The sequence below is a fragment of the Corapipo altera genome, unplaced genomic scaffold (genome assembly GCF_003945725.1).
Source record: "Corapipo altera isolate COAL_440 unplaced genomic scaffold, ASM394572v1 65, whole genome shotgun sequence".
In the NCBI taxonomy this organism is placed as follows: Eukaryota; Metazoa; Chordata; class Aves; order Passeriformes; family Pipridae; genus Corapipo; species Corapipo altera.
The window spans coordinates 12,010,162-12,023,664 of NW_020884891.1; the positions used below are offsets into that span (position 1 = coordinate 12,010,162).

Sequence of the window (13,503 nt, forward strand, 5' to 3'; positions counted from 1 at the left end):
ATTTCATATTGAAGTATTTCCTCCAAGGTACTCTCTGGTTCCTCAATACCACATCAGAGTTTCCCAACCATATTACTCCTCTGACAGGTCCTGTCCCAGTCATGATTTTGCAGCCTTTGTGCAAAAAAATACCCCAGCAAATCTGCTGCCTCCCACTGCAGCTCCCTGGAGCCAGGTGGGACCACACTCGGGAACAGCAGCTCAGGCTCAGGGCTTTGGCAGCATTGGGGGGTGGCTGGGGCACAGGGAATGCCCTGGACGCCTATCTGGAGGAGGCTTCTCTTGGTTAATCAGCTCCCAGACCATAGAGGGCATTAGAGATCCGAGTGCAGCACTTAACTGAATAAGTTGTATCCACTTCCAGGTACAGATAAAGCCAATGGAGTTTCACAAGGCTGATTGGCAAGCAGCTTCTCATTGCAGATAATTCCCTGCCAGCATATCCTGAACACATAGGTGATTGCTCTTAAATTGATGGCTCGAAGCACAATAACAGCCTTTTTATTTAGTTCCTGCTTGATAGGCAGCGAATGTAGAGTTGCCAAAAAAATAAAAAGGAGAAAGAAAGAAAAAAAATAGAAAAAATAAAAAGAGCTGCAGAATTTGCTCTCTGTTACACCTCTCTGAGGATGAAACGACTTGCGATGGAGAGTTAAACAAGGCTCCTGATGCTGCCCAAAGTCTGGGATCAGCACTAAGGGGTACTGGGGGTGTGCTGAGTTTTCCAGCAGCCCCTGCTGCAGGTGGGAATTGCCCTTCAAATGCAGCAGTCACTCGGGGGCTTCATTTCCCCAGCAGATTAGAGCTGGCATGCTGAAAGAGAGCAGTAGGCACTGAGGTTTCACCAAGGGTGGCAGGGCAGAGGGGAGCTGGCAGCATGACTCATCTCTCTTAGAAAGTAGAAGAAGGAGTATTTTTCATGTGGCTTCATCACCTCCAATGACACACATTTCTCACAGGACCCCCTTGCCAAAAGGATGAACCTCGTCTGCCTGGAGCTCGCTGAGAAAAGTGGAGCAAATGGTGGTGGTAGTGGTGGCTGGTCTTAATTTTTCACTTTTTCCTTTCAAAATGTAAACTCCTCATGCAATCCTACAAACAGCAGCAGCCCCATTTCCAGGCAGCTGCAAAACATGGCTGTCTGGCAAAACAGACAAGGTTCTCAGGGGCAGTGGAGAAGAAACAACCAGAAAGGACCTGAGAACAACTCCAAAGCTGGTTTAACAGATGAATGACAAGTAAAACTTGAGGAAAACTGATCCTAATGTTATTGCCCAAATTTGCCAAATATTTCTGGCCTAGGAAGGCCAATGTCACATAGTATCTTTTCTCCTGCAGTCCACTTCCTGAGGGCTGACCTAATAACTCATCCCTCATGTGCTCATAGGGGAACAGGTTCCCAAAAGAGAGAATGTCTCTTTCCAAAGGCCAATCTACATACATGCCTAAGGGACTCTTGTGTAGCTCACATCATCATGAACTGATGTTTAACATCAGCCTCACATGTGGTTTGTGTGCTGAACACATTTGCATTAGCTACAATAAAGTCCTTCCAACCGCATGGACACAGCATGGAGGGGAAAGATCCCCCTATGCACATGTGCCTTTCCCAGTAAAAGATATCTAAAATCACTTTGAAATGCAGCTGGTAAATGAAATTCCTCTCTATCATATGGAGCTGACACTGCATTGCTTTGCTTCTGGACCATGTGCATAGGAGAGGCTGGGGAGTCTCAGTCTTTTAGTGACAGTATTTAGGCTTTGCTTCCTACTCCTTAGCTCTGTGGACCTTGGGAAGCTCCAGCCAGACTTTTCAGATATAAATAAGGCTTCACAAGCTCTTCGTCTTTCGTGCTGGCAATGAAACATCCTGTGGTCTAGAGCAGCTTGTCATGGGCCAAATTCATTCTTGAGGGAGTTGTGCAGTTAAATCATCTTAATTGGCTGCCAAACTGTAGTGCTTCCATCTCTCACTTGAGCCTTATGTAGTTCTTACCAACATCCACTGCCTCAGCCTCAACCACGGAGGGAGAGAAGACATCTCCTTGGCTGGGGAACAGGGCCACAGTACCTTGCCTGAGGTTGTTGTGAAATTGTGTATGAAAATGAGCATCCAAAAGCCCATCTTCCCTGACTGCCATAGTTGGAGGAGACACTCCTCCCTCTACTCAGCAGAGTGGCATTTTTTGCTACTGTGGGAATCCCACGTACTGGCTATTGGAATAATTATCCCCCTTTTTTATTTCCAGAGATTTTTTTGTCTTTTCTTTTTTTTTTTTTCTGAATTCAGAAGTCACTCTAACAGTGCTGTATAGCACAGGTTTATGTGGAACCATTCATCATTCATAGCTGGGATCACAGAACACTTCACAGCCGATTACAAGGTTACACATGCAGGGAATGACATGAGCTGCCAGTCTGAAGTCAAGCTTCAAGCTGTTTTTTGGGCACACTCAGAGGATGCAAAGGACTCAGGGAGTGAATGGCACATACAGCATCAGACCTGCCCTTCCTCCCACTGACCCAAAAGACATCTCTCTCTGTTTGCTGGCTCCTTGAACACAAAATGGGCACCTGCAATACCATTCCAGATTTCCTTCTGAAGTGATTTATGTCTAGGAAGGACTGGGGCTCTAGTACCAGCTTTACAGGTAACCATTCACACAAGTGGGATGGTGAACACTGAAAAAGCCATAGCCTGCCTGGACAAGAGAGCTTTTCACTGCTCATGTGGTCAGAGTGGTGCAGAAACTGGAAGATATCAGCTACTGGGCCTTTGTTCCAAGCAGGACGTTCCAATAGATAGTGAGGCTCAAATCCAGACTCACCACCCTCCTCCCTGCCACTGCCTGGGCTAAGCTGTCCCCACAGCCGCCTCCCGGCCGTGCCCTCCTGCAGCACCTCCAGCACACGCAACTCTCCAGGCTAAGATAAAAATGTTTTAAGTGTGAGGGGCCACAGAGCAAAACACAGCGATGGCTTCTTTATCTTGGGAGACAGTGGCCCGAGATGGACTCTGTGCTGGGAGCGCTGCGGTTCGTCTCTCCCCGGCGGGCACCTCGACCTCAGCTGCTCCGCACCGAGCGCTCAGCCTTGCAGGCTGGGCAGCCACATCACATGCTGCTCGGCCTCTCCTGAGAGCTCGTTACATCTCTTTTGAGCTGGTGTTCTTGGCACTGCCTCTCGGAGCTATTTCTGCAGTGATGATATAAAACCCGGCGTTTCCAGTTCTGTCCTCCCGGGAAGCCCCCGGGGACAGACGCGTCCCCGCGCGGAGGGTCGGCGGCTGAACTGCGCCGCTCTGGTCGCGCCGGAGCCCTGGGCTGCTTGTCAGCCAGAAACCAAAAAAAAACCCCTCCTTTGAAGCCTGGCCCCTTTGCTCTCGAGGTTGGTTTTGGGACAGACGGGATTTAGGCTGTTGCCTTGCAGCTGAGGCCCCTCAGGGAGGGGGAAAGCACGCTATTGATCCTGTTACCTCACAGCTGGTATCAGCACTGCATTATTTTCTAACATCGAGTCATTTTAAGTCGCCGCAATGACACAAACACATTGATTAAAAATTAAAACCCATGACAGCTCTCCCACAAACAGTACTTACTGTACCATACTTATTGTATCCTGGGAGGAGAATGAGAAAATAGCAGAAGACAGAATAATTTATAGTGATAAAATGGGTTACATTTTCATAAAAATTTTATTTTACTTTTTTTTTTTTAAATAATTCAATGCACTGGCAGTATAATTAATCCCTCTATGAGAGACACGAATGTACCAGTTCAACCAATATTATTTATACAGAGACATTGTGTTTAAAAACAACAAAAGTACATTTAAAATGTTTGTACATAAAGTATTACTGTTATTTTTTTTCTGAAGAAGGAACAAATGTAAACAAAATGCATAATTGTGCAACACGTTGGAAATACAAAGCAAAACAGGCAAGATACAATTTTATACATATAAAGCAAAAGAAATCAAACTTTTATAACTATACAACATTTCAGTAATTGCTTGACATTTTAACAGTTACCTTGGTCTGTACAAAACATCTTAACTTATACTTAAAACTTTACAAGAATAACATGCTTGTTCAGAACAAAGACACCTTGTGGAATTGCAATGATTATTGATATGATACTTGCACACATGAGAAAAAAAAAGGCTACTTTGATAGTAAATAAAAACTAAGAACATAAGAACGTAAGGTAAAAGGCCATTTAGCAAACCATAATCTAATTCCAATAGCTAATTAAGTTGCACTGCAATGCAGAAATTAAATCTGACTTTTGCTGGAAGACCATAAGGTCATAATGTTGCTCTATTTCCAGGAACCAGAAGAAAGCATATATAAATTTTCCTGATATTTTGGTTAATTATACATGCGCGCACATACACACACACACAAAAGAAAAAAAAATGAAAAAAAAAAGTATTTGCCACAACAGCCAGAAATGGTGGGTAAGAGAACACACACACAACTACTCCCAATATGGCAGGGTTAAAAAAACAGGACAGCTAGAAAAAGCAAACACCCACCGAGTTTGCCAGGATTACTTCTCCTGAACCTTAGTTGTATTTTGCTTTTTTTTTTTTTTTTTTTTCTCAGAAGACAGGAAGCAACTTGAATTGAACTGAGCCGTTTAAAAAATTTTGGGAGTACTACAGCCAAAGACAAAACACAAACCGAAGGAGAGCGCAAAACCAGAGCAAAACATCACCAGATCTTTGACTTGCTTTAATATTCTGGGATGATATGTCCTAGAACTTTTGAATGTAGGTTTTAAAAAAACCAGCATTTAAGATTCAGTAGAAGATATGCAATCCAGAGATGTAAAAAATACAGACAGGAATAAATTATACAATATTTTATGGAAATACAAGGACTGTCAGCTTGGATAAAATGTACATATTTTTTAAGTGTCCTCAAGTGATACATATGGCTAAAATTAAACCCCTGATTGCAGCAACCTAAGATATTCAGTGCCTGATTCTGCAACCTGTGTGCTGAGCACTCATTCACTCAGTTACTTCTGTGGACTTCAGTGGGGCAACCTGCTGATCAGGATGCTCAGGGGAAGAACAGCAGAAATGGTCCTAGATAAGTATTTGCCATGACTTTTAAATGTACAAAACCCATTTGTCTTAGAAAAGCCACTTTAGCCTGCTGCAGTGTCTTTGAACTAAAGTAACAGATTCCATCTCTAGGCTGAGAGCATTTATGACATGTTTGAATTTATTCGCCATTTTTCTATGCAAGCTAATGCTGATGCCAGTAAATATTTAAACTGGGAGGTAATGAAATTGCAACATGCCTTTTAGTTAAAACCAAAACATATGCAAGCCTAGATGGCAGGCAGAAATCACCCTCCAATTCTTTTAGCAGGGATTATCTGGTGCTGAATCAGAATAGTTCAATATACACTGAGCTTCAGTGTGCATCTATAAAGCTGCATTAGGGGGTGCAGCACAGTATGAAAAGGGAGAGGACTAGTTTTTCAGCTGGTGTAAATCAGCACTGACATCTACGGAGCTACTTAGAGGCACATCAGCTGAAGCTTCAGCCCACAGTCATCAGAAATGTGCAGCCATCATTCAGTCTGTATGTAAAACTCAGCAGTGGAAGTGGAGAGTGAAGTGTAATCGACATCAGATAAAAAGCTGCTCTCTTAGTCTAGTTTCTGATAACACTTTTCCAGACTGTGTGGTCTAAAGCAGTTTTATGATGTGCTGTATACTGCATAGCTCTGCAAAGTACAGTATTTCCTTACAGGCAAGGATTATGGTACATTAATCATTTCATTGGCATGATCAGTAAAAAGGCATAATGATAAAAGCTTTGGGAGTTTATCTGCATGGAGATATACTGGCAAAAATTAGTCTGGGGTTAGAGGGTTTGCTCCTTGGTGTGTGCACACTGGATTAAGTCCACTGAAATCAGTACTCCTATACCAGTTTACACCAGCTGAGGAACTTTACCTCTGTTATAAATAAAACTTTTGTGTTGCTTCATTCATAAATTCAAGGGTAAATGCCTCCTGCCAGTGGGTCAAAGCTTCTCCACGTCCATAACACCGTGTTACTTGTCACTGAAGTCAATGGTGGTTTCCCTGAGCAAGGGCTGAGTCAACATATGGTCTGGTTGAAGAGCAAGTCTGCTTGCAGTTACTCCAGCACTCGTCCAGAGACCTTGAACTACTTTCAGTGAGGTGAGTGCTCAGCCAGAACAAAAATGGGTGTAATTCCACTGAATTAACTAGGTTAATGCAACTCAATTTCTGGCCTAATAAACTTAATTCCAGTAATGTTATTCCATTTTTGTTAACCAGCTTCTCTGTGATAAACAGTACCCAGCAAGCTCCGTAAGACCTGTGCATTATTGCCACATGATAGCAGAATTTGGTGCCATGACTTTCACCAGTTGAGCCAAGTTATTTTACATTTGCTTAACTCACAGTTTGGTCTATTGTAGTCACTCTTGTCCAACAAAACAATGAAATTCACTTCAGGATCTGATCTTCCTTTTATTTCAGAGAAGGAAATAAGTCAGAGAAAATTAGGGCTATCTATACTTGATGGGTCTTTCAAAGGTATTAAAACAGGGTGACACTCACACAACTGTGAGTAAACTTATATCCAGCACAGAGAGCTTACGGAACTTACATAGAGAGGAACTCACTTAAAACCAAAGAAGAAAGCAAGTCTCAGACAGCTGCATTGTCCACTCGTGTGACTTTTATGACTGGCATCAGCAAGGCTGAGGCGAGGCCAGTAAGCATGAGTGGTCCTGTGGACACTACAATTTAAACTGCAATTCTGCACACAGTGGGCACTGCCCGAGTCCTGTGCTGTTACTGCGAGCACGGCTTCTGTCAACTCGTTTGGCATTTCCAGATGGAGTGCAAGTACAAGTGAGTGCTCAAATCCCAGTCCCATCTGCAGCTGCAAAGGACCAAGATCTGAAAGCACTGCAGAGCCACAGCTCTGCCACACCCAGGTGGTGGGGCTGGGGTCTCTCAGTCCTGCTGGGCATAGCACTGGTCCCCCAGTACAGTGGACAGGGCTATGTGGATTCACACCACAGAGACCTGTAGTAGTCCAACACCCAGTGTAGGCTGCGGGCTCAGGGAGCTCTGTGTGGCTCCACAGCCTGTGGTGGGCAACATCAGGTCACACATGGCTACTTGAGTTGGCCCCTAAGCCCCTGGGCTTGGTCCTTGTTGGACTTGTAAAAATAACAGTTTAACTGTATGGTGACTTCAGGGCAGTGACAAGAGTTAGCTCTCTATGACACGTGGTGGCACTCTGAGGGGGATTAAGAACTGGATGGAATGGTGCTATACTCTGGTTTTATAGGATACCATGGTATAGGTGTTATTTTACAGGACATATCAAGAGTAATGAATCCCCTTTCCCAAGAAGCACACACAGGTTAAATTCATAATGCCAGACCCCACCAACTTGCCCCAGTTTCTTTAAACCACTCTTGATATCTTGAATTGCCTGATATGATCACAGTGCCAATGAGCTGCCTGACATGTTGCTACATATCCTGTGGTCCTGGGAAGAGCTTATCATCATAGTATTTCTGTTACAGGGCTTCCTGATGAGGCCAGGTTTGATTCTCATCTGACACCAGTTTTATGCAGTAACTCATCTGCACCTGAATTTGCTCTCACATCTGTAGAGCCACGTCATCCCCTGGCTGTACACAAGATCTGAACTCAATCTATCCTGACTTCAGCAGCTACCACCAGGGGTTTAAACAGGTGTGAGATGATCAGAATCACTGATCTTGGAAGACAAAACATCTCTGAAACAAAATGGCTTAAGTAAAGCCACCAAGTCCATCAGGAAGGCAGGTCTGATAAGAATACTGGGGAGAGGAGGACTGCTCTCTGAGTCAGGCAGGAACATTATGCACTCAGGGGGAGGTTTCAGTAATAAAGGAGAGCCTAACAGCTTTTAGCCTATACCTGTAGGCTAAATATCAAGTGATATAGCTAAAACATACCACTATATCTAGTGAGATACATATATATATATACATACATGTGTGTGTTTGTATATATATATATCTATATCTATCTCATTAGAGAATGTCTATATGCATTGGTGAGGATAGTGCTCTGGTTATATCATGGAAGTCCAGGAGAAATTGAGCCTTCCCAACATTAAGAAGACTTGTTTTATTTGTATTTATAAAGTAGTATGTAAAATAAAGCTGGAAGATGTCATAAGGACAGGGGACTGGTTTCTCATCTTCATCCCCTTTGCCTCACTCCCAGTGCCCTCGTGTGAGGTCAGGGAGCTGCTGCGAGAGGCAAAGACCCTTTGCAATGACCTTTCACTGGTGCAAGCTGCCTAGAGATGGGACACTTCTACACTTGCTTCAGAATGACAAATTAATTGTCTTTGGTGACTGGTGAAATATTTCATCTTTCTTAAAACTTCAAGACAGTGGTCTATGGCAAACGAGTTAACCTGAAAAACAGCATGTTGACAGCACATTCAGTTTTGACACTGACCTCAGGGACCACAGGACCAAGATGACAAAGTGTTGCTACTTTCTGCCACAACTTCATTGCCTGCAAGAGACAGTAGGTGCAAACAGGAGTATCACATACTACAGAGGAACACTTGAATAATGCCATTACCACCAGCAGTGGTAAGAGTGGTTTCTGTTTACAGCTATCATATACGTTTTCTTGTGCTATGAAGTAATGAACAAGGACTTTTTGTTGCAAATACACACACACACACACACACACACACTCACTCACACACATGTGCTTGCTTCAATGCTGTGTGTAGTGGAGTTTCTCCTGAACTCAAAGCAAAGAAGTATGTTAATACTTAAGCCAGAATCCTTACCAGCCCCGTTTCTGCTGTCTGTTAAGTTGCTCTCACAAAACTAATGACTGGATTTAGACAGCATTAAATGATGATTAAAAATATATGAAAACTTTTCTTCCAGAGTACCCAAAAACATCAGTGACTCTAAACTGTTACAATAAAAGAACACAATAAAACCTGTGAAATTAAAAAAGCATGGAAATTAAGGTCCAGATTCAATTCTCAGATTTTCTTCTTTAGGAGGAATGATCTCCAATGCTATTTTTTAAAAAAAGTCCACATGACTATCAACAGACCTGTCCCTATTTTTCAAAGGAGATCATTTATAAATGAGACAATATAATCACAGAGAGAGTATATAAATAATTAAAAGTCCAAAGAACATGTAAGAAAAAGTGAAATGAAGCTGTTAGAAGCAAGCTGTGAAAGTTGCCACCAACACTACCAGCAAAAAGGCTTTCCTTCCAATCCCTGCTCTGGAGCACCCAAAACACATCACATGGCTGAGATACTGCACTCGGAGCAGGACATTCTGTCTGCAGGATGACAAACACTTCACTGAGGAGCTGCTGCAGCTCTTGACAGGGAGGTTAAGTGCTATGCAAATGCCTCGCCTGAGCACTTAGCACTTTACTGCCCTTGGATCTCGCACCCGTGGAGCTCCCCAAATGCTTGAGTTTAGCCCTTTACTAACCTGCTCCCCTCACTGCTGAACTATCAGTATTGCTCCAAACCTCCTCAAGCATGGGTCACAAATGGCAGTCAGTTCTGGCAATTTTTTTATGAATCTTGGTGTCCTTCTTAAGTCCCAGCTGCAGCAACCAGGAGATTACATCACTGTCCCAGTTTATCACTATTAAAAACAAATGTGTGTTTTCCAGCCCTTGTCGTGTTTGGAGAATGCCTGAAAATGTGTCGTGAAATCAGTTTAAAAGCTCAGTATCCAGAAGGCAATACAAGAACCAAGGAGTTTATTTTAAAAAAAAAAACAACCCAAAAAAACAAACGAAAAAAAAACAACACAATTTTAAGCCAATCTTGTAATTTTTGGTGCTTGGTTCATGAGTTTGAGAGCCTGAACTGGGCAGTGTTAAGTGCAGACATAGCAAATGCCCAAGCACAGACATGCAGCTTCCCCACGGACTGAAACAAACAAACAATCTCATTTGATTAAGTCTGCTGGAAGTAATATTTTAAGGGGTAAAAATGATTCCACAAAGATGACATGTTGGCAATTGAAATGAGATGAATACAGTGCCTGTAAAAGTGCAATAATCCTTAATAACTAACCCAAAAGAAGCATCATCCCCAGGGATAAGATGGTAATTCACTCTCCATATTTAATTTGTTTCTAAGCTGCTTTTGAAACAAGACTGCTAAATAGTAAGTTGGCTTGTGATCCTAGACTTGACTGCTGGACTTACTATAATCATGCCATTGATTCAGCATACATTTCAACCTAAGTCACAGGATACAAAATCAGGTGGGCTAATTCCTTAAGCTGTTTAAGCAAAAGATTGTGAACACGGGGTAAATTTAGAGATAGGAGCCTGTTTACCACAAGCAACAGGAGAAAGATAATACACTGTCTTCACTGAGTGACTACAGCTAACTCTGAACAGTGCCATGTCTGAAGACTGTCTTTCAAGGCATAGTTATCCCTTGTAAAGGCATGGAAGTCTAGGATTTCAGTCTACATTAAAGGAACAGGTGACGACAATGCACTTAATTAGACTAAATAGTTACTTGCAAAAAGAATGGAAAACTCTGGCTTATGACAAACCAGCCCAACACGACTGCATCTCAACTACCCAACCTGTTAAAAAAAAATTTCAAGTGTTTTGTTTTCTTTTTCTTCAAAAAAACCCCCTCAACAACCACCTTTCATCTACAGTTCTGAATAGTTCTCTCTGAATAGTGGTTTTATTCATTAGCTACTGGGGCCAGAATCAGTGTGACAAATGCTGTCAGATTCAGGTTTCAGCCGTGTAACTGAAACCCTCAGAGAACAGATAAGGGTGTATCGACCACTTCAGGAACAGGAGTGTGCAGATAATACAGGATGTGCATGTTCTGCAAATGTCCTTTGCAGAAAACCCTAAACTGGATGATTTCTCTAATGATGCACGTTGGCTATGTTTACAATACAGCCTTGTGGAACAAAATGTTAGGAATTATTGATTTTTAAGAAAAGGTAGTAGTACTGGGAGCTAATATACAACAGCTACAGAAATGTTTGTCTTAAATGTGCATTGGGCAGAGTCCTTAAACTGCTGTTATTGCAAATATCCAAGGCCTGCTCTAAAAATCGTAACAGTCTGAACCTTTTAAATGCAAATTTGTCCTATTTATCTGGTCACAACCCTGTGAGTAGAATCCAATAACTCACCAGATTAAGGGATATACAGGTTTATATAGCAGAAGGTAATTGCAATTAACTAATATCTGGATGGCATTTAATACACATATTGTATTATTTCAATGAGATGAGACAGAATAATATTTACATTGCTATGAGCATTTTCTGTTTATAGAAATGGAATTTACAGTTCAGTAAGGTATGCAGGTGTTATATCAAGAATGAGATGAGACCATTTAAAGTCTTGTGAATTATTGATATAAATTCATTTTGTTTTGTTTCATGCACCAGCGCTTCTTGCAGTGGCACCAGAAGAGCAGTGCAGTTTATAACAAGGAAAAAAAATAAGAGGAAAGAGCAAATGTGAAATGGTGCAATTTATTCACAATTGCTTTGAAATTCTATCTGAATTGTCTCATTATTATTCACGCATTAGAGGAATGGTCCAAAACATGACAGCATGGGTAAACAGATGCAGAGCTTGGAAAATAGGTAATCTGACTGAAGTATTCATGGCCATTATTAAACAAATGTTATATTGCTTTTGGGTAAATCTGGTGATTTTATTTAATTTGACATTGTTTTCAAGATAGCAAGATAATACTGTTCGTTTCTAATGCTCTGAAATGAACAAAACAGGTGAAAAATGATGCCACATGGAATTATAATGATTCAACAGTAGCTGGTTAGTTAAACTTCTAGATAGTTTCATGAAGAATCTGCATACACTTATTAATGGACTTTTACATACAATATCAATGCTTAGAGTGCAGCAGTCCTGTTAAAATCTGCTTTCAGTGAGTCACTATGCAAGGAGAGATTGTTCTATGAAGAAAAATCTTGGATGAGTATTTGTTTGAGACTAAACAGTAAAGTAGAAAGAAAATTCACAGATTTAGTATAGGAATGGTAGATAAGACTAAGAAAGCTAATATTTTGAAACTGCCTAAAAACTGCAATAAATTCTGCTGCCTACTGAAATTATTAAGCCAACAATAAACAGGAAGAATGGAATATCAAAACCTCATTGCATAGTGTGTCATCATTCTTTAATGAGGCATTCCTTCAACCTTTTACCTCTTAACACCTTTGGTGATCTTACATTATGTAGCTGTAAGATATTCAATGTTCTCTTTTAGAGATTAAACCTATAGGAAGTATGAAATCTTAGGAATGTACTGAGTCAGGTAATGATGCCAGAATTAAGCGTCGAAAAGCTCGGTTCAGGTTCAGAAGATGATTTTGAGTGAATAGCTATAACTTCTACTAATTTATTTCAGAAGGGACTTCTCATATATACCCTCAAATATTTAAGACGCTTTGTACTATTTCTCAGGAATCCATATCTTCTCAAAGTGCTTTTTTGTTTTCACTTGAAGGCAGCATGGACTTAAAACAATACTGCAGGGAATGTACCGTTCCATAAAGCACATAAGGATGGCAGGATCCAGGAGACACAAGGCATAGAAAATTGTCGAAAATGATTAGATGGTACAACACATACTGCTCTTGAGTCATAAGTTTCTTTTATGGTGACTTCTACTTCCAATAGATAGGATATTAAAAAAGGCAATAAAAATGAAGTTACATGAATAAACTTCCAAAAATGAGTGGAGTTCCACCAGTGATCGTCTCTGCGCTGGTAGAGGTAGAAGAATGGGGATGTTATGGAGAGGGCAGCAGTCACTACAACAAATGAGCCTCAATGCGGAGCCAGTGGAGTCCCTGGCGAACGTAACGAACCAGATTGGTCATACTGCTGTGTTGTGTTAAGGGTCCCATCACTGAGTCCAGGTCTACAAAGAACTCTGCAATACACAAGAAACAGAGGCAGTTGTTTCAGGCAATGGTACAGAAATACAGGTATTACCATGATTTCCCAATTGGTGCAGTTACTGAGTTCTCAAGGCAGTTGTGCACATGAGCACAACTGTCAGCATGAAAGAATTTAAACCACAACACTACATTTAAAAAGACCAAATTAGATTATCCATGCTGGAAGTCTACCACAACATTGTAGGAGTGGTTGCCAGTAGTCTTCCTTTAACTCTGATGATCTACACCATCAGTTTTCTGAGATTAGGTTTGCTGACTTCACAATTTAAATAGCTGGCAATGAAATCCAGCATTTCCTTTTCCGTGCTCTCTCCCAGGTATGAAGGGCTAGTCTGGATCCTGCAGAAGACCTTGCTTGCTCTTTTCTCCACCCTCCAATTTCTGTTACTGCCATTGCAGAAGTTTTGGTCCTCTGCTCATTCTGCTGCAGCTGCAGGCCCCAGAGGATGTGTGTG

At 41.6% G+C, this 13,503-nt stretch overlaps 1 protein-coding gene across 4 annotated transcripts in view; it reads right to left on the reverse strand.

Moving 5' to 3' along the window:
- Positions 1–3,675: 3,675 nt before the first annotated feature.
- AFF2 (AF4/FMR2 family member 2) overlaps positions 3,676–13,503 on the reverse strand; it is a 302,637-nt gene continuing 292,809 nt past the window's right edge. For all 4 annotated transcript variants that reach the window (XM_027645270.1, XM_027645271.1, XM_027645272.1 and 1 more), the window contains one exon: positions 3,676–13,020. In XM_027645270.1, coding sequence (XP_027501071.1) covers positions 12,899–13,020 — 122 coding nt within the window. In that variant the 3' untranslated portion in view covers positions 3,676–12,898. The remainder of the gene's footprint in view (positions 13,021–13,503) is intronic.